This window comes from Tetrahymena thermophila (assembly GCF_000189635.1).
Source record: "Tetrahymena thermophila SB210 genomic scaffold scf_8254605, whole genome shotgun sequence".
In the NCBI taxonomy this organism is placed as follows: Eukaryota; Ciliophora; class Oligohymenophorea; order Hymenostomatida; family Tetrahymenidae; genus Tetrahymena; species Tetrahymena thermophila.
The window spans coordinates 241,369-264,209 of record NW_002476375.1 but is presented as its reverse complement, the minus strand read 5'-3'; the positions used below and the strand labels follow the sequence as shown (position 1 = coordinate 264,209).

General features: G+C 21.8%; 3 protein-coding genes across 3 annotated transcripts; all 3 read left to right on the top strand. All coding sequences in view use genetic code 6, as the record gives it.

Annotated features, from left to right (window-relative positions):
- Positions 1–309: 309 nt before the first annotated feature.
- On the top strand, positions 310–10,780 carry TTHERM_00621369 (accessory gland protein Acp36DE, putative; the record flags this gene model as incomplete). The annotated part of the gene is made up of 15 exons (XM_001471342.2): positions 310–423; positions 602–711; positions 1,057–1,333; positions 1,393–1,681; positions 1,787–4,499; positions 4,561–4,626; positions 4,742–4,942; positions 5,746–5,846; positions 6,199–6,386; positions 6,594–6,703; positions 6,980–7,253; positions 7,331–7,619; positions 7,723–10,339; positions 10,395–10,460; positions 10,567–10,780. The coding sequence occupies 15 exons, from the start codon at positions 310–312 to the stop codon at positions 10,778–10,780; spliced, it is 7,629 nt and encodes a 2,542-aa protein (XP_001471392.2).
- Positions 10,781–12,156: 1,376 nt separating this feature from the next.
- On the top strand, positions 12,157–13,809 carry TTHERM_00621360 (serine/threonine-protein phosphatase 2A regulatory subunit B subunit gamma; the record flags this gene model as incomplete). Its single annotated transcript, XM_001017961.3, has 4 exons — positions 12,157–12,442; positions 12,505–12,766; positions 12,826–13,080; positions 13,263–13,809. 4 exons carry the CDS (start codon positions 12,157–12,159, stop codon positions 13,807–13,809), a joined length of 1,350 nt encoding a protein of 449 aa, XP_001017961.2.
- Positions 13,810–14,904: 1,095 nt separating this feature from the next.
- On the top strand, positions 14,905–22,237 carry TTHERM_00621340 (rab-GTPase-TBC domain protein; the record flags this gene model as incomplete). Its single annotated transcript, XM_001017959.3, has 14 exons — positions 14,905–15,265; positions 15,321–15,394; positions 15,555–15,649; positions 15,820–16,063; positions 16,170–16,312; positions 16,421–16,621; positions 16,686–16,996; positions 17,052–17,471; positions 17,549–18,106; positions 18,163–20,971; positions 21,138–21,457; positions 21,513–21,664; positions 21,733–22,062; positions 22,124–22,237. The coding sequence occupies exons 1-14, from the start codon at positions 15,058–15,060 to the stop codon at positions 22,235–22,237; spliced, it is 5,979 nt and encodes a 1,992-aa protein (XP_001017959.2). The 5' UTR covers positions 14,905–15,057.
- Between the last annotated feature and the right edge of the window lie 604 nt (positions 22,238–22,841).

Below are 22,841 nucleotides of genomic sequence, written 5' to 3'. Positions count from 1 at the left end.
TGATATTTATTCATATGTTAAACGATATTTATTCTTATTTTTTTGTATAAAAAGTTAGTAGATTTCATTGATAAAAGTTGCTTTTTTCTTTCTTCTTTTTATTTTTCATTTTTTTATAATAAATTTAAAACCATTTAATTGATAAAAAAATAAATCGTTTGAAGAATATATTTAAAAAATAATTAATTGAATAATGAATAAATATTTAAGATTTATCTATTTTTAAATGAAATAGATGAAGTAATACTTATTTAATCACAATCTTTCAGTAACTATCCTTCATAGCTTAAGTTGAATACCAGCGATGTTATGTTTGCTGTTTAAATAGAACAGAATAATTTTTTGAAAAATCCTTACTACAATATTACACTAGAATAAAAGACTTACACTCTTCTATCAAATGGAACAAGAATTACACAGTCAGTAATACTTACTTTTCAACAATAAAAATTTATTCTCTAATAATAAGTGAACGTAGTAATTCATAAATAGCAATTCTACCTATTACTTTAAAGATTTAATCATTTATTTCTTTATAGATTTACTTAAGATTAGATAAACTCATCAAAAAAAAAATTAATATTTTCTATATAATTAAAAGTTACCTATAGACATGGAACCTTGCACTTAGAATCATTGGAGTATGATATAAAAAGATAAACTAAACGATACTTTTAATGCTTTAAATTTAAATGATTACTTATGTACAAAGTATAATTATTGATTTAGAAAATACTTTTAAATACATTAAATTAACACAATATAAAACAATTATTTGTAAACGTTTATTATTATAAATTATAGCAATTAAATAACTAAAAACAAACATTTATTATTATAAATTATAGCAATCAAACAATTAAAAACAAATTAAATTATTTTTGAAAATTCTTTATTTGATTTATAAAATTAAAAAAATGAACTAATAATTTTAAAATTACAAAATAATCCTGCTGAAAAATCATTTTATAGAACTTTATTTTAATTCAATTTTAAATAAAAATGTTATTTAAATTTAGAAATACTTAAAATATTTTTGAATTAAAAAAAATTTAGAAAAAATTAAATTATTTACATTGGAGGATAGTATGAAAGCCCTGTTTATTAATTCTTAAAGTACTCTGTAAGTAAATGCATAAATGTCACTTAATCATAATTCTACTCATGGAAACCTGTTTGCTAGTCTTATTCAGATGCTTAATAATTTGCTTAGTATTAAACTGTGAGAATCTAGTTTTAAATATCTAACTATATTTTTAATCCGATATAGCCTTAAAATCTAGTAGAAAGCATTATTTCCAGTGATCTATTTTTCTAAATATAGCCTGAAGCAGTATAAAATTTTATATATTTTAATATTTTTCACTATTTATTTTAAATAAAAAAATATAGATGTACATAACAGCTGATATTTTTTTCACTTAATATAATATAAAAACTGATAATTCTTTGTTTTTTACCAAAGACATTGAAGAATAAGATTATGCAGTTCAATAATATGGAGATTTTAGACCTCAATACACTTAATATAGTAAAGATAATACTAAGCCTTATGGAAATTTCTACTTTAACAGAAGTAGATTTACTAATTATTATCATAGGTAATATGTTAAGCTGTCAGATGTGCTATCTTAATTGGGTGGATTCATTAATGCTATGATTGCGATAGCTGCTATTGTAGGTAACAATTTTATTTTATATTATATTTTGTAAAATTATGCTTGATTGATTTTATATATTATTAAAAACCTTTATTTGTAAAACAAACTTTTATTAAATTAAACAGTCGGATTTTATAATCGAAGTATCTACGTCCTAGAGTTAGCCAATAAATTGTATGATTTTGAAACTCAAGAGTACGATCAAACAAATAATACAAATTACAAGCATTTGTAATAGTAAAATTTTGAAAAAAATAATTAGCTAAAATGTGTAGATATAAGTAGCTCATAAGCAAATTAACAGATAACTAAATCTTATTTTGAGAAAACTTCCCATTAAATATAAGAAAATCATGATATTCAAGAGGGTAAATACTTTTCAACACCTTTTTAAGTGGAAAATGTTGAAATCAATAATAAGTTAGAGCTTCGATAATTATAAAATTAAAACTTATCTTTACAGGATTTTCATTATGCTAATATGAAATTACATAATTTAGTATATCATGATAAATATTTTAGCTCAACTGATCGCATCTACCCTGTAGATGAAAAATAAAAATCAATTAATTTTGAAGCTTTATGTTCAAAAAAAAACTTGAAGAAAAGCAATTTAATAAAAGAAGAAGCTTAATCTAATTTTTCAGAAAATCATAATCTAAATATTTGCAATTTATCTGTAAATCAGTAAAATTAACAAAAATAGAATAGTAATTCATAAATTAAAGATGCAAAGTAGCAATTTGCAGGTTAATTAATCAAATTACCTGCTAAAATTGAGTAGGAAATAGAGTTATAAAATACAACTTAAAAGCATAGCAATAATTTAAATGATAAAAAAGATTTAACCTGGTCAAATCTAAGCTAAAAAATACTTCTAAAAAATTTGAATTAATAAAATTGGAATGGCCCTAATTTAGAACCTAAAACTTAATAAAATTTAAATCTATAAATAGATTAAATTTAAAATTAAAACATATTATAAAAATTAAAACAACAAATAGAATAAAATAAATATAATAATGATAATGAAAAAAATAAAATTTATAATTATGAATTTTATTTTAACAATCCATTAGTTCAAAATTATTAAAATTAAATAATAAAATTTGATGATAAAAATATTATTTTAAAAAGTAAAGTTGAAGAAAATCATAATTATAATCAAATAACACATAGTTAGATATAAAAAATTTACTAAGATGAATAATAGCAAATTGATTACAAAGAAAGCATGATAAATGATGAATAATTTATGAATTAAAATGCAGATATTATATTAAGCGATACAGTTGAGGAAAATGAAAATGTACAGCATGTTTATGTGAGATAAACATAATTACCTAAGAGCATATAAGGTATTTCTAGAAGGAAAACAATTGAAAACGATAATAATTCTTTCGAGTGCTCAAAGATATAATAAAGATAGACAAATTGTTTTGATGAAACTTTTGATCAAGTAAATTCGAACTAAGAAATAATGAACTAACAATTTCTATCTGACACTTAATTTTTATATCCTTCTCCACAAAATATTAAATCAACTTCTAAACTAAATTAACATTTTGGTGATTAATTAAATAATGGTAATTTTTAAAATGATAATTATGCATCGACTATTTAAAATGCTAAACAATAAGTAGCTAATTTAGAATAAGGATCTAACTTTTTTAATCTTGCAGTATAAAATCCTTATTCAGAAGATATTCTAGCATTATATCAAAAGTAAACTTAAGTTGTTAGCAAATTAGAAAATCAAAGTAATAAAAGTTATTTGATTAATGATAATTAATCATCAATTAACGAGTCTGATAAACATCAAACAGTTAACGTAGACTAAGAGTCTAATTTTTTTAATTTTGCTGCTGAAAATCCTTTTTCAGATAATAATTTAGTATTATATCGTTAATAAAGTGAAGATGTCAGCTAATTAGATAACTATAATAGCAGCAACATTGAAAACACTAAATATGATATATAAAAAAAATAATCTGTGTAAGTGAATCAATAAAATGAATAAAATTAAATTAGAGAAACATAAATTTCTCAAATCAATCAAGAAAACCATAGCAAAATATAAGAACCGTTTTTAAAAAAAAGAGTTTCTAGCATTTTTAAAACTTAATTTTTTTAAAAATCTTAATAGTTTATGAATGTGCAAAACGAAGCTTGTAATGAAAGCAATTAAATTATTAATTCTTAATCTAATATTAGTTCTTAAAGATAATATATAGGTGAAGATTTATGTAAAATAGCTAGATCAACCTAAAAAAAAACTAAGACAATTTAATAAGAACTTTTAAAAATGAATTCTCGTCGTTAAAAGATTTCTTATTCATTTAAATATATTCTTTATAAATTATCATGTTAAAAGCTATTTAAGACAAAGCAAAATTAAATGGTTGATAAAGCTTAAAACTTAATTGCAAATAATCTTGATATCATAAAAATACTTGATAAAATACAAGAAATAGATCGTATAAAGTGTATCCTACTCGATTCTGAGCAGAGAATATTATTTAATTACTTCCCAAAGCCATTAATCAAAATCATAAATGATAATAAAATAAAAATCCTAGATTCTCAAACAGAAAATATTCACTAAAAATATGCATAAGATTTAAATACTAATGTGAATGTTATTAAAACTCTTGTAAAAGCAAAAAATATACTTAAAAAAAAAGTAAATGACAGAAATCAGCAACAAATAAAATCAATGATGAATTAATCATTGATGGAAAATGAACTAAATAATTTTGATAGAACATATGGAGTTAGTGAATATGAATAAATATACAAAGCTTACAGAAAAATATCCTCCAAGCCTAACAAAACACAGTATTTTTTTAGCAAGAATTGAATTTTATTTATTAATTTTTATCTTAATTTTAAAATCAAGTACTGACAATGTTTTAATCTAATTGATGGGACAAGAACTGCAAAACATATTTTAAAAATTAGATGAGTAAATTTTTAATAAACTAACTAACTAACTAATTTATTTATTTATTATTTTGTACTTACTTTTAGAATTTTTTAATATCAAATACATTTGAAATATAAATATATTATTTTGCTAGATAAAAGTCAATAAAGAAAAAATAATTACTTTCTCATAGTGTTTCTAAAAGTATTGCTAATTAATAGTAGTAAAAGAAAAAGCCAATTTAACAGTCCTAAAATGAGTAAGAATCAACAAATAAGCTACTAGAAAAAACAAATCAAATTTAAAAGCGTTCCTTTTGGGGAAGGAGAGTAAAAACAAATTTGGAAAATGAAAGGTATAATTAATAAAAGTGAAATTAGTTTTATTAAATAGGGTAAAGAGTCTTTCATATTTATCTCTAAATAAATGGAGAATGTAAGAAAACTTTTGGTTTTAGGAAATAATAAATATTAAAATTATTAAATGTTCATAAAAATAGTTAATTTACTTTAAAAATTTATTTTAAGATAAATCAAATTATTTTTGTTGACAAATAATATTTTGATTATTAATTAGATGGGGTTTTAAAAATCATTTTAAAAAATATTTATAAGTAATACAGATTAATTTAACATAAAAATAAAATTAAACATACTTCAATTAAATAAAAAAAATACTGCTTGGCAGAAATTATATTGTATTCTATTATTTTTATATATTTATTGGATAAACTTTCTTTTCGTTGAATTATCATCATATTTAGATATTTTGTTTAATTATTTCTTTTCTGACTGAAAAAGCTTAATAATTTCTATCAATCATAATGAAAAATAAAATTTAATAAATATGGTAAAGTAAATTAAATTAATAAAATATATTCTAATAAGCTTAACTATCTTATTTATTTGATCTCATTTTTAATATAAAAACTAACTTCTCACCAAAAAATTAATTTTTTTATCATTCATTTATTTACTTTTGTTTTTGAAAATCAATAGAAAAAATAAAAAGAAATTTTTAACTTTAAATTAACTATCAAATTACTAAAAAAACAAAAATAACATGTAAAAAAATTGAAAGAAAAGTAAGTCACAATTTTAATTGATTTTTAGATAAGTAAAAAAAGTAGAGATAGAACTAAAATAATAAATTAAATAGATTGCTTAAGAAAAATATAATGATGATCTTTGACTAATTAAATAACTGTGATATTTTTGGTAAGCAGGTTATTTTAAATTATAAGAATAATGGGTCTATCCGTACTAGCTTAGGTGGATTAATATCTTTAGGCACTGTTGCTATTATTTGTTTATTCTTTTGGAATACTGTACATTAATTTATAATATCATTACAAACAATTTATTAAACTATTTACTTTGATTTATCAAAAAAATAAATTTATTTTACTCATTAATTTTATATTTAAAAAGTTATTAGACTTCCTCAACAAAAGTACATTCATTGCTATCCCTTTCCTTTTAAATTTTAAGCTTTACGCTTTTATATTTTTAAATTAATTGTCTCAGTAAATATAGATAACAACATATGATTAATAAATAATTAGCCAAATATAAATATTAAAAATATATTATTTATACTTAAACTAAATAGATTAAGTTACGCTTCTTTAGTCTGAATCATTCAGTAATAACCCATCATTGCTTTAATTGAGTACAAACGATTTTATGTTTGCTGTATAAATTTAGCAGCCTAATTTCTTGAAAAATCCTTACTACAATATTACTTTAGAATAAAAGACTTACACCCTTTTACAGAATGGAACAAGACTTACATAATCAGTAAATATTTAAAAGCTTTTAAAATATTAAAATTAATTTATAGAATAATTTATATTTCATTAATTAATTAAATGATTAATTCCAAATTCACTTGATTCAATGATTAATGGATTGATGATTTCATTTATTTAATGTTTTTAGTTGATTTATGTTACTTAATATTCAAATAAATTAAGTAATAACTATCAACACTTAAAAAATAATAAGATTCCTTTAGATATGGAGCCTTGCACTAAAAGCCATTGGTAAATGATAGGTAAAGACAGACTAAATAGTACTTATGATACTTTAGGTCTTAGTGATTATTTGTGTGCAAAGTAACTTTAATTTTTTTATAGTTTAATTATCACTGTCAATCAATTTTTTTGTAAAAAATTATTGTCTTTATTTTTTACCTGAAATTTTTAATTTATTGATGAAATTTCTTATTTATTTTTTAAATAAAATAATCATATTTTTAAATGTGTTAGCTTTATCAATAATTAGATTCCTAAAATATTAACTTTTTATTTAATAAAATTACTGATTATTTAAATTGTAATAAACAAACGATATTTAATTTCAAATAAAAAATATTTTTTAAATTAATTTAGAAAAAATTAAACAGTTTATATTGGTGGGTAATACGAAAGCCCTATTTATCAATTTTTAAAGTTTTCAGTTACTAAATGTATAAATGTAACTAATCCATAGTTTTACTCATGGAATCCTGTTTGCTAATCATATGCAAGTGCTTAATAATTTGCCTAAACCACAGTTAGAGTATAATTCTAAATGACTAACTATATTTTTAATCCAGTAGAACCACAGAATTTGGTTGAAAGCATAATTTCTAATGATCTATTTTTCTAAATACAACCAGAAGCAGTACCTAATTAATTAATTAATTAATTATTTATATATTAATTTAAATTTTCAAATTTTCAAATGATTATAAAATGTAGACCTACGTGACAGCAGACATTTACTTCACACAATATAATATCTAAACTGATAATTCTTTGTTGTTTACCAAAGATATTTAATAATAACTCTACTCGGTTCAGCAATATGGAGATTATAGACCTCAATATACATAATCTGCTAAGGGATCTACTAAACCATATGCTACTTTCTACTTTAATAGAAGTAGGTTTATATAGTATTACTATAGATCTTATATGAAGTTATAAGATATGTTATCTTAATTAGGAGGTTTTGTTAACTCTATGATTGCTATGGCTGCTATAATAGGTAATAATATTTTTATTGAATATTAGAAATTTTACTAAATTTTATTTTACAATTTTTTAATTTTGGCATTTTGATATAAAAATTTTAAATAAATATGAAATAGTGGGATTTTATAATAGAAGCTACTATGTCATAGAGCTAGCAAATAAATTATATGATTATGACATTTCAGAAGATTAATAAAAAAATGAAACAAATTAAATAAAGTAAAATTTGGAAAATAATTCATAAATATATAACAGAGATGGAGGAAACTAAGAATAAATCGAATAGATGGCCACTAAGTTTGAAACCAAATAAATATCTCTTCAAGTTAAGTAAAAGTAAGATTAGTGTATTATTCAAGAGGATAAAAATCGCATATCTCCTAATCCTTATATTTAAAACGAATAAACAGAAAATTCTAAGGATAATAAAACCTAACATAGCTTAAGTGAATAAATTTAAATTTAATCAAATTAGTAAAGTCCTAATGGTTATAAAATAATTTATAATTCCTTAAATTAAGCTAAATAATTAGATTCACAGCAAAATTACTTTTCTACTGATGAAAAATAAATTCATATTGAAATGCTTTCTTCAAATAGGCAGTAATCAGAAAATAATAAATTACTTAATGATGAGACTTATTAGAATCATGCATAAAATTAAAACAACTCTGACTTAAATCACCAAACTTAATACTTTGATTTTAATTTAAAGAGAGTATAATAATAGCAAAATATTTAATTATAGCTTCCTCATATTACAGAATAAGAAAATGAATAATAGAGCTCAGTTTAAAAGTTAGAAATACTTTCAAGAGGAAAGAAAGACATCAGTTAATAAAGTCTGAATGAAAAAGTTTATCAAAAAAGTTAAAAAAATTATGATTAACAAAATTTAAATTTGTCATTCAAACCAAAGGAAAAAGGCTTAGATAAAAAAATTGATGAGTAATTCTAAGATGAAATAAAAGAAGGTTTAAATTAAAACCCTGATACCTGCATTGCAACAATTATCAAAGTAGAAATAAATGATTCCTAAGTAAATTAATAATAAAACGTAAAAAATTAACAGCTTGAATAAAAATTACCTATGTAATAGCAAATTTATGAGGATTAAGACGTGATGAATAAGTAAATAATCCCATCTAAATCTCTTCCATTAATAAATTAAAAGATAGAATTTATCAAAAATAAAGTTGAAGATGCCTATTAAAATGATGAAATAGTTAATAACAAAGAATAAAACTCTAACTGTTTTTAGGATAAATAAAAATGTGACTAAAATGATGAAAAAAAAGCATATGATAATGATGAAAGCTCTCTCAAATAAAGTTTAGATTTGGTTTTGAGTGATGTAAATGAAGAAAATACTAATCTATAACTAAATTAAGTTAGATAAAGTTAGTAAATAAAGAGTATGCTAGCAGTTTGCAAGAGTATAACAAATAGCTATGAGCCAGATTAATAAAAATAGAAAAAATATTAAAATTAAGCAAAACAAAAAAATCTTTCTTTATTATAATGTATAGATGAAGAGTAAATAGAAAATAATCGGAATATCTATTATTAGAATTAGCAATTTCCACCTGATAATTAAGTTTTTTACACTTCTCCATAAAATTTTACATCTGATGCTAGATTAAATCAATTTTTTGATGACTAAAATCTTAATAACAGTAACAAAAATGACAATTAATTCACTAGTTATGAAATAAAAAATAATAATTAAGAGAAAGAGGCAAATTTCAGCGATCTCCTTTGTAATCCTTTTAATGAAGAAAATGATGAAAATTCTAAAAAGCCAGAAGAAATAAGTATATAATCTAACAATTAAACATAATTTACTAACTTTGATATAAAGGATCATTTTAATCAGCATACGACATAATAAAATGATAATGTGTCTATTTATCAAAGTAAAAAAGCTCAATTTTCTCAAAACATTGAAGATTCTCAAACTAAAAACTAAGAATTTAATTCTAATAGATCAAAAAATGTCTCTTTATTTAAAAAAGCTTCTTTAAAGTAAACTCCTTCATAAATTCAAAAAATTTAAAATTAAATTAATCGTCAATCAAATCATTCAACTGCTTCTCCAAGCAATAATCATACTGATAGTAACATAGGAGTTGATAGTCAAAACAAAATAATAAACTAAACTGATTAAAAAAAAAGTTTAATCTAACAAGAGCTTCTAAAAATGAATTCACGTCGTTAAAAAATCTCCTTCTCATTTAAATATATTGTTTATAAGCTATCTTGCTAAAAATTATTCAAGACTAAGTAGAATTAAATGGTAGATAAAGCTTAAGATCTAATAGCAAATAATCTTGATATTATTAAAATTCTTGATAAAATTCAGGAAATAGATCGTATTAAATGCTTACTCCTGGATTATGAGTAGAGAATTTTATTCAGCTACTTCCCAAAGCCTCTAGTTCAAATTAAAAACAACGATTAAATCAAAATTGTAGACACTCACGTTGAAAATGTCCACAAATAATATGCTCAAAACCTTCACACAGAAGTGAATGTGATTAAAACATTAGTGAAAGCGAAAAACAAACTTAAAAAAAAAGTAGATGATAAAAACCATAGTGAGATTAAAACAATAATAGATTAGTCAGCTATGGAAAATATTGTTAATAATTTTGATAGAACTTATGGCATTAATGAATATGAATAAATTTACAAAGCTTACAGAAAAGTGTCCAGCAAGCCTAATAAAACCCAGTATTTTACTTTTAATAAAAATTTATTTTATTATTAATTCTTACTCTAATAAAAGCACTGATAATATATTGATCGAATTGATGGGCTAAGAACTACAAAATATATTTACACAGTTAGATGGGTAAACACTTTTTTTAATTCCTCATATATTTTCAACATAAAAATATAAACATTTGTTAAATATATTTATTAATGAATTACCTTTTTAAATTTGAATATTTCTATAGGTAAAAGGCTCCAAAAAAGAAGAAATTTATTTTAAATATTGGTTAAAAAACAACAAGCTCAAACTAAGCAATAAGCACACCTAAATAATAGAAATCTAGTTAATATTTTCAAGTTTAAAATGACAAAGAATAAAAAAACAAATAAGTAGAAGAAAAAATTAGCTCATCTTAAAAACGTAGTTTTTGGGGTAGAAATGTTACAGCTAATAGTTGAGCCATATAACTCAAAATGTAATAGTCTAAATATCTTTAAGATTTACTCTAATTTTGCTTATATTATAATTTATTTTTTATTAGAAATAACTATCGCTTTAAAAAAAATATCCAATTAATATTAAAAATTGATTTATGTAATTTAAGTTTTGAATGTTAAATTTTTCTATTAACAAGAAAGATTATTTTTTTGTTAAAATTAATTACTAATTAAGCTCAAAATCATTAAATTTATTTTAATTTGAGAATTTATTATATTAAAAAAAACTTTTTTTTGACCATAAAGGATTTCATTTTAATCTGAAATAAATAATAAAATTAATTTTAATTTGATAAAATGCAATATTTTAGTTTGATTTAAAATTAATTTTATTCCTTAATTATACAATAAATATAAAAAAAAATAAGTTGTTTTAATGAAAATACTTTGTTTTTAGTTTTATTTTTAGATTTTTTCATAATTATTTTGATTGATCAATAACATTTTAAAATTTATTAATATAAGTAAAAATTAAAATTAATAATAAACAATTAAACCCATAAAAAGTAAAAAACAATTAATTTATCATAATTAAATTATTTGCGTAAGTTAATATTTAATGCTCTTCTTATGGTTTTTATAACTATAAATTACAAAAAAAAATTAATGCACTTCAAAAACCTTTCATGGCAATTTAGCTATGTCTTATAGCCCACGTATAATGAAAGACTTTAGTGCTTCTTTTGAAGCTCAAGTGCTAAATAAAATTTCCCAGAGTCAGCTCAGAATTCCTTAAAGAAATCTAGAGTGTTACATCGGGCAAATATTTCATTTTTTTTATTAATTAACAAAAACAATATAATATTATACTTATGAAATAATCGTTTATTCATAATTTTTGCTTTTTAGTTATGTTTTAATAATTCTAAGATGATAAAATAAAACTATTTTTTCATAAAATCATAATTAAGCTTCTTAATTTTATAAGAATCATATGCTTGCAGTTTTAATCAATAAACTCAAGGATAAGTTTTTTATTAAAGAATAAAATTTTTTTTAACTTTTGAATTTATTTTAGCAGCAAAATGTTTGTTTAAATGGGTTTGTTTTATTAAGTAGTTAATTTCAATACATTAAACACAAATAAAAATAATTAATTGGATTTTGATATTCTTTAATATTATATCTGCAATTGTTTTTGAAAAAAAAAAATAATCAGCTTTAATTATATTTGAGTGTTAAGATTTAACAAAGAATGTTTGTTTATAGATTTACTTTTTATGAAATTTGATTTTTTTAAAAAATAAACAACAAAGAAAATTTTTACAAATATTTATTCACAAAAAATTGAATTATTAATTTTTGGTTATTTTTAAGAATTAAGTTAGTTAGAGATCATGGCTGAAAAAAAACCTATTAACTGGATTGAAGTTTTAAGAAATTATGTGTAAAATAAACCTCAAAGAACAGCATAAGAAATAGATGATGAAACCGATTAGCTCTTTTTGAAATATATTGATGATGCTAAGCAAAAAGAAGAATAAGATGATAATAGCTATAAAAAAATTCCAAAATTCTTTTAAAAAGCTCTCTTAAATGAGCATTAGTTAAACTTTAGAGTGAGACAAGAGGCAAGAACTCGTTTTTTACATCACAAAACAAGCGAAATTCTTGATAAAGAAGGTAAGATTGAATTTTAAGGTTTATTAAGTCATTTGATCAAAATTAATTAATATAAATATTAGATTTAGAAAAATTATGGATGTTATTAAAGGACAACATCTCACCTCCTAATGATGGAAAGGAAAGAATCAATTACAATAGTTTTTTAACAATTGCAAGCATGCTACCAATAAAATGCAGACACTTCTTTTCAGCTAGCACATTCTTAAAATTTGATAGAGATGAGTATGGAAGAATAGATATTATAGCCTTTTTCCATTCAATTGTTAGAAAAGTTAACTTATTTTAAACAAGAATATAAATTTCACTATATGACACAATAGGGTAATTTACAAACTTTAATAACAAATTAAAATTTATTTATATTAATTCATCTAATAAAGTAATGGCTATTTGAGAGAAAAGGATCTTGAAAACTATATTTTTGAATTGATTCCTATTTTTGCTCAGTTGCAAAACCTCTAAGAAAATTTCTTTCCTTTTTATGTTATTACAGCTGTAAGAAAGTTCTTCTTCTTTTTAGATCCTAAAAGAACAGGTAGAATTTATATTAAAGATATGCTTACATCTCCTATCCTTGCAGAGCTCTATGAATTACGTCAAGACCGTTTTACAGTTGAAGAGCTTTCATAAAATTGGTAATTCCTTAAAAAAGTTATTCTAAAAATATTAAGTTTTATTTTCATAGTAAAACTTAATTAAACTCAAAAAATGGAATTATTTTAATTTATTTAATAAAAAATTTATTTTTATTTAGTTATTCAAAATGATTAATTCTAAAATTTGCATTGATAATATTTTTTTATTAAAATAAAAAAAGGTTTTCTGTTTAAAGCACATAAAAAGTTTATTAAAAATACTTGAAACTGGACACAGATCATAATGGTTTGTTGAAGAAAAGCGAATTGTAAAAATACAGTTGGGGTTTAACGAACATATTTATAGATAGAGTTTTCGAAGAATGCTAAACATTTGAAGGTGAAATAGATTATAAGACTTTCTTAGATTTTGTTTTGGCTATGGAAAATAAAAAAACTCCTCAATCTCTATAATATTTCTTCAAAATTTTAGATGTTTATCATAAAGGTGCTATAGATACATTCGTTTTAAACATGTTCTTTAGGCCAATAGTCCAAAAGTTAGAATAAAAGGATAAATATGGATTTAATGTAGAAGATGTAAAGGATGAAATATTTGATATGGCAAAGCCATCAGTACCTCATGCAATCACCCTTTAAGATCTCATTAATTGTGGATAGGGTGACATCATAGTTTCTATGCTTATTGATGCTAAGGCATTCTATGATTATGATCAAAGAGAAAGTGGAAACTACTTAGATATGGAGGAGTATGATTACGATTTCTGAAATAGACTTTTGGTTTAAATAGATAAAATAAATCTTATATAAAATTTATTTAATAATTAAAACACAATTAACTAAAAATAAAACCAACTTTCTGCAATAATTAATTATAAATTTAAATTATTAAATGGTTATTAAATAAATATATGTTTACTTTTGTTTTTTCAATAAGTTTTAAAAGTAAAATAAAAGTGTTAGTTTTATTCAATCAATCCTTTTTATTGAAATATTTTAAATTAAAATCTGCACAAACAAATTATTTTTTATAATTGTTCATTTTTTTATATTTCAAAAGTTTTTCATATAATTTCTTCATTAAATTTTCATTTTTGTTAGAAATTTCATATATACTGTTTTATTTGTTTGCTTATATAATACGAATTTTTATGGTTTATTCTGTAAAACTAATTATATATCAAAATATAAATAAGCATTAATATTTTTAATGAAAACTATAAATTTTTTTTTTAATTTTGAGTTTAAGTATACACAAAATGAAGCAAATTTTTAGTTTCTAATCAATCAAAATTTTTAATTCAGTTAAATATTATAAATTTTAAAATAGGTTTATAAACGATAGTAATTTCTTTTTTTAATTAATACTTAAAATATTTTTTATTAATAGATTGCTGAAAAATAAAATAAAGAAAATAAAACTCGAAAATAATTGATGAGAAAATTATAAAATAATATAGTTGTTAAATAAGCTTGCATTCAAAAATATAAAAGTAATAATTTGATTAAAGAAAGAACTGATTTTTAATTGATGAATTTTAATCTAACAACGAATACATTTTGCAAAAAATAAATGTACAATAGAAGTGTTTCTTTTCATTAATAAAAAAGCTCTACAATTTTTCTTCTTATTTTAAAGAAAATTTGAAAAATAAGCACAAGCAAAATTTGTTTTTAAAATAATCATGCTTTGATTGTTTGCTTGCAATATATATTATTAATTATATATTTATGTTGAAATATGATTATTTTTTTTGTATTTCTAACTTTTTATTTTAATTGGATTGATAACGATGATTTTTACTTTCAATTTAATTTTTCATTCATTTTGTATAGAAAATAAATGATATTTCGCAAATAATTTACGTTTAGTAAAATTTTGAAGAAAAAGAAATTAAAAAATTTAATTAATATTATTGGCTTTATATATTAACTCTCTTAAACACAGTAAAGATAAATAAGCTCATTCATAGTAAAGTTTAATATAAAAAGAGATAAGTATTCATTAATAAGAATATGGAAGAGTTAATTTATTAAAGAGGATAGTTTGGGCATTCGTAGCACTAATAGAATCCTATTAATTATTAGCAGTAGTAGTCTTAGTAAACGTATAAGTAAGATAGAGGTAGCAGCAGTATTTCATAGCAATAATCTTTGCAAGTTAATTTTAGAAATACTCACAACTCATCTGAAAGTGATATGAATTATGTTAAAACAAATCCTAGTAAATTAGCTTTAAAAAATACAAAGAAAATTTATAAATTAAAATATTTAATTAGGTATGTAGAGTGTAAGCAGTAAACAAGATGCTTTAGGTATTTATATTCTGCAAAAAAGATCGTTTTTTTGGGATGTAAGCATATTCTTATGGTTTTGATTTGGCAATATTTTAATTTATAAGATTCATTCAAAAATCAAAAAGCTGAATACAGTAAAATTGAAAATGAATGAGCCAAATAGCTTTTTAAATAAATCAAACAACGTTTTAATTAAGCTTATTAAAAATAATTTAGATTTTACTGAAAACTTATGAGCAATAAAATATTATTGTGAAGAACGACCAAGAGATTCTCAGTATCAAAGAAAAGAATGAATTGCCTAATTGGAGGTAATTAATAGAATCAAAAATATATAATACACAATCAAGTTGAAATAGAAAATGTTAAATAATTTTAATGAATGATTGAAATAGTTTGCAATGAAATCGATTAATTTCAATGAAAAGATTGTGTTTTAATGGAGAGTATTCAAATTTATTGTGATTTCTAATAAAAATAGAGTAATTAAAACTGATGCTTTGAGAACAAGACCTTAACAGTTTGATGATGATTTAAGGGAAAAATTGGAGTTAATACTTACCTTCTATTGTGTGAAAAAAAACATCACTTACAAGCAAGGACTTAACGAAGTTGCTGGTCCCTTTGTTTTCTTCTTAAAAACTAACAACACTTCGATATCTACAGTTTACAATTATTTTCAAATTTTTATGGATAGATTCATACCTACTATTTACAACGATGCTGTAAGCTTTATTTTAAATTTTAACAACTGACGTTAAATGTTTCTAACTATTTTCTATCGATTTTATTTTTTATTTAAAAATGTAACTTTAATTATCAATTCAACAGGAATTCAATGGCTTACAATGCTATTTCAATTTGTTTTAACTGCTTTTAAAATACCATGATCCTTAACTATACAATTACCTATCAGAGAATTTTATCACTCCTGAATTGTATTCTACACCTTGGTTCTTAACACTTTTTGCAAAGTAGGATAATTATTTAATTTAATTAAATTTAGTTTGATATGATATTGAATTTAAAATTTATTTTGATTAATTTATTTGTTAACTTAACAAAAATTTAATATATTAAAGTAAAATGTCGTTAGAATTAATTTATTACTTTTGGGAAATATATATTGTTGAAAATGATCGCAATTTTGTATTTTTTATTTCTTTGGCAGTTCTCCTCTACAAAAAAGACTCTTTTCTGAAATGTGATCCTGCCTTGCTGCCTCAAAAGCTCACCCAAATATAAATAGAGTCTCTTGATGATATTAAATTTATTTATTAAAAGTAAAAATTATTTTATAGAGTAAAAATTTCAATGCAATAAGATTGATTAATTTTATAATAAAAGGGCTCTCTAACTAAAATCAAGCACTCCCATTTCTTTCGGATTAAAAATCCACAGCATGTAGCTCTTTGATAAATAAAAATGTTGCTAAAACCAAGATTAATTCTTCTAAGAAATGAAAGAGTATTCGTAAGAAATAGAAAGAGTTAGTACACTACCTATTCACCCATTAGAAATACTCAAATAATAATATGAAGATAAATTTTAGTGTTGCAATATTTACTGTGTGAGAAATGACTACATATTTAATGAATTAAAAAACCTTGAATAATAAGAATAGATGGGATTAAATTATTACTTTTAACTTAAGGAATGTAAAATTTAAATAAGCATTAATATAAATAAATAATAAAATTTATTAATGAATAGAAATGAAAACAAGTATGTATTAAAAAGAATGTGAATATTGCAGGTAAGATATTGATAATAGAAATGAAATAAAAGGCTTTCTTAAGGATAATCCTATTCTAAATGATCTTTTAGAAATATAAAGAGATCATTACAAATCTAAAAAGAACCCTTATACCAACCAAATTCAAGGAAGATATAATAATTACTTTATTTTAGATTTAAGAAGATCAAAAAGCACAGGCAAAGTTAACTCTCATTTTGTAAGTTCTTTGTCAACTACAAATTAAGCTTTAAATCAACAAATAGCAGAATAATTTTGTTAATAATATGAAAGTTCCAAATATTAAAAACACTTTTTATTATTGATAAATGATGTTAAATCTGCTTAATTAGCTTCAAATGAAGAGGAATAAGGCGGTGATATTTAAGAACAAATGAGTAAAATAATTATTTGATGTTCAAATTTATAAAATTAACTAAATTATTTACTTAATGGTTTATATAATTAAATAAAGACTTGAGCGAAGAAATGGCTTTGGATTATGATATTACTAGAGTGTTTATATAAACGTTTAACAAATTCAAATTTCCATATATAGGAGTTATCGAAGGTGGCTTCAAAATGTTGCATACTATGATGCTTATATAAAAAATAGAAATACAAGAGCATAATTCTAAAATTTGTCACCTTTGTAACAAACAACCACCAAAAAAAATAGTAAAGAGCAAATCAAAAAATATCTTTGAAAGAATAGCAGATGTTTTTGCTTTTAACAATGACGAAGAAGAGACCTAACAACAGAAACAAAAAAATAGTCAATAAAATTTCAAGGAGCAATAAAGCAATGGGTTATTCTAAATAGATTGTAGATAAGCTTCTGCAACAATTACAACAACTAATACCAATAATTAACCAGTTCAAATGCAAACTTAACTTTTTAACAGGTAAGAAACTCTTTCCAATTTTGTTGATGTTGAAAATGATGAATCATAAAGACATATTTAACATGGAACGTTCTAAGTAAAACACTCAACTCCTCACAAATAGACCTACTAACAATAATAATAAGCAAGTAAATTATTATATGTTTCTAATTATTTATTAAAGCAAAAATTTTTTTTATTTTAGGAGACAGTTTTATTTAAACTTCATAAAACATTTAGTAAGTATCGCCTCGACCAACTTAAAACAGTCAGTAATTAATATAAAACACCACATTTCAAAGTAATGCAAATAATAGCTAATTATCATAAAGCCCAAATATACCGAATTCTAATTTTATCAACAAAGGAGCAACTTAACCATAAATAGGATAAAATAATAGTTTAAATATTCATAATATAGCTTCATAATCTTCAATTAAGAAGCAATTAAATTGTACTGTTGATTCAACTACTTAAAGAAACAGTTATTCTAGTAATTCAAATTCGATCAATTCAGCTCAAGTAAATAATTTAGTAGGAAGAACCTCTGTTTTAAGTTAGGGTGGTATGAATAATACTTACCAAGCAAACCCATCTTCTTAAATTCCTCAATAAAATTGCTTAAATTTAAATGCATAACAGAATATGAGCTCTATCATTGGATTTTAAAATGGTTTATAAATGAATCAAAATTTAAATGGATAACAAAATTTTATTGAATTTTAAACTATTTAAAACACCAACATATAATAAAATAACTAAAATGTTAAAGTTAATGGAAATACTCAAAATATTAATGTATAATAAAGTACTTTTAACTCTATTTAAGCATAGTAGCCAAAACAATTATAAAAGGAAAATTCAGTAAATTCTACTTAAATTAATAACAACACAAATTCAAGATTACCTAACCATAGTCAGCAATTCTATTAATATAATAATAACTATGTATAATAGTTAAAGAGAGAGTTCTCATCAAATTAGATTAATTAGAGAGAAAATAGCCAAAATAATGTGACTGATAGAAGAGAAGCATCTGTTAAGAGTAAAACAAGTGCATTATCAAATAAAAATAAACCATCTTGCTCACCAAATAATGCACATAAGACCAATTCAACATTTGTTTCATAATTCAATGCAGAAAATGTATAGAGAAAAAATCACAAAAGCTTGCATTAATTTTCAAGTAATACTCCTAAGTCATAGATATCGTTATAAAATAACTCATAGAGTAAGTAACCTCTTACAACAAATGCTGTTACACCTTAAAATAAATAGTCTAATGGAAACTAAAACATCAATAATAATAATGATAACAAAATTTTAAACAATTTAAAAGAACAATTTAATTCATTTTAAATGAATTATTAATAGCAATAGTAAAAATCAAGTTAATTATTATAACCATCAGCAGCTCAACAAAATACAAATTAAAATAATTTAAATGTACTTTCTAATATTAATAATATAAAAAATGTTACTGTGTTTACATAATCAAGCTAAGCAGTGACGACTCCTATTAAAGCAAAGTAGAATGATTAATCTAAATCACTTAATTAATAAATAGGAAATAATGTATTCACTAAGTACTAAAACACTAATAATACTCTAAGCAACAATACATCTGGTTTACACAGTAATTCTACACTTTAATCACCATTTAATGGAAGTTAAATCAGCTAACTAAATGGGTAATTAAGCACTAACGCTAATTAAGAGAGTATTTCATTTACATCAGTAAGTAATTAGAATACTAACTAATTAACAAGAGTAGGTGGAGTAAATTACAGTAGCTAAACCCACTAGAGTAACAATAAACCAAATAACTAAATGGTCAGTGGTACTAATTCAAATAAATCGCAATTAGTTAATATGACTGATAAGACACCATCTAAAAAATAAGATTTAAGTTAGTATGAATAATCAAACTAATAAAGCAAAAGAATAGCACTTGTTTCTTTGACTGGTACACCTTAAAGCAGAGTAATGGTTGATAATTAAACTAGTCAGTTAACTATTAACAGTCATGTAACTAACACTAACAAATCAAAGCAGAGTATGGTTTCATGCACATAACAGAATAGTATACCAACTTCTGATTTCGAGTGCGATTAGATTAACAGAGATTCCAAACAATCTCAACAGAATTCGAAAAATGTATCTCAAAAATCTCTTTCTTCTAACACGAGATTCTCTAATTAAGAAAATAACAAAATAGAAAATCCTTAATAAATTGCAAAAAACTCTCTTTAAAGCAATTAACCATTATATTAAAATTAGCCACCTCAACAACAGTAAAATTAATTTGTGCGCTAAAGCAATAAAAGTTTTCATACAATTTAAACACTTCCTTAATAAATACATCCTATGAATTTTAGTTAAATTTAACCAATTCAACAAAATATTATAAATCAATAACTGTAAAACCAAATTAATGGAAATATTTCAAACATTCAAAATGTGAATAATCTTTCAGATTTACAGAAATTATAAGTTGTCTCTCAGTCTGTGAATGCTTCTATATAATAAGCAGCAGCTAATGTTGCAAACCTTTAATAATAAGCATCTTAAGTTTAATTTAAGCCTTAAAATAATGTAAGCAATGGTAAAGGACTATTTTCATCTAATGATTTTACTATTGCTGGTTAGCGTCCATCAATCCCAATCAGCAATAATAGTACTCCTTTAAAAAGAAACTCTCAAACAAATTCAAATACTTCATAGCAATTTAGCTATAATCCAAATATTTCAAACACATCTTAAAATCAAAGATTTGGAAGTGTTTCTTCATAACAAAGTATTTAAATTTAAAATTAGCAAAATTCATCACAGCAATTTACAAATATATTAATGAGCTAACAATATTAGAACATCCAGGCTTTCTCAGATTAGCTAAGGTCTAATGACTCACTTTAAATGCCAAACAATCATTTTTGTTCACAGTAAACCAATTCTTCTAATTAAAATTTTAGTAAAAATATCCTGTAACTTAACCAAAACCTTACAAACAAAACGTAACTAAGATTTTATTTTATTTTTATTCATTTTTTTTACGTTTTTATTTATTCGTTCAACTTTTTTATATTTTCTTTAAATAAATATTCTGATTTAAATTTTAAATTAAACTTTTTTATATGAATTAAATTATTTTTTTATTACAATAAATTTATTATTTAATAGATAAGAGCAATAAATAAAAATTTAAGAAGATTAAAAAAGAGGAAATGTAGATTTTAGCAAAAAAGAAGAGAACTTAACTTCTCTACTTAAAAGATATAAGAAAAGCGGACTTTTTAAATCATGCGTTTTACCTTTACAATAACACAATGCATTCTTTGAAATTTTTGAAAGAAATAAGTTTAGCTTTTATGTTTGTGATAGGCTAAAAGACTAAAATGAAGAAGACTGTGATAAAAATTAAGAAATTTATACTCAAAATAAGCACGAATTCAATAGAACAGCTCCTAAAACATCAAAAAGCATTTTGGTAGTATCAACAGGTATGTATTTTTATATAAATTAATATTTATCTAAAAATTTTTTCTTAATAAAAAGAATATGTAATGAGTTTGAAACATAGTCCTGCTTTAGAACAAAAAATATAGAGTTTAAAAGATGATCAATAAAGAATAATGAAATAACTACTACAAGATGGAGTTGCTAATAAATAAGAAAAACCAGTTTCAGCAGGATTATAAAACGTATTCGTAAATATTTTATTTCAGCTTTTTTCAAATAACAAAAGTATATTGATTGAATTTAATTAATTTAATAGGGTTAGAATGCAAAAATTAAATCAAAAGAAAATATTTTAGGAGCACAATAAAATAATTAGTTATCTACTTAGATTATATTCAATGGAGAATTAAAAATAAAGAGCTTTTTCTTAATGAAAACTTTATTAAAAATAACATCTAAAAAGCATGATAAGCAAATGCATTCATTTTATTTTAAACTTCCTCAAATAATAAACAAAAATTATGAATTAATTCCTGAATACACTAGTATGATTAGCAATTTTAATTTTGATACTATTTATGATTTGATAGTTAACAGAAACCAATCTAAGCTAATATCTCACATCACAGACAAATCAAAAAACTAAGTAAAAATTATATTTTTTTTAAATAAATTTTAAAAATAAATTAATAAATAAAAATGATTAGGATTTTGTAGAATGCAAAATTACACTAAAAATATATGGCGAAGAAAATGCAGCTGATTGTATCAAGATGTCATAAAATTTCTTTTAAATTAATAAGCATAATGTTATAGTTTGAAATTTAGCTTAAAAAAATATTAAAATGCTTAAAAAATAAATATTCAAAAATAAAAAGTCAAAAACCCTTAATTAAATTTCTTAATAATGTAAATATCTATAATAAAACTATTAATTTTCTTTTATATATACATATAGTAGTATTTTGATAAATCTTTTATCACTCAGTTTTTATATTTAAAAAAAAATTATTTTTATTAAAAATTAACTCAATTTTTAATTAGATAAAAAAATATTTTTATCATTATTTAAATTTATTTAAAATTTTAAGATTAATTTTTTGATTTTTATTTATCTAAAAATACATTAAAAATATTAAATAAAAAAATAAATTCTTTCAAAAATTAAAAATTTTAATTTAACACCATAAAAGTTTAGTAATTAATAAAAAAGAGAGCATTTTAAAAACTTTCGAATCGTTCATTTAAAAATATTTCAGAAAAACAAATAAACAAAAAATTAAATTAAAAAATTCGATTTAAAGTTAAGAAATAATACAATCAGCCAACACCAAAAATAAAAAGAATTATTTGTAGTTATGAAAAGATAAAACAATCATTTAATAATATAAAATTAATTAGTATAAACTATTAATTGTTAATATT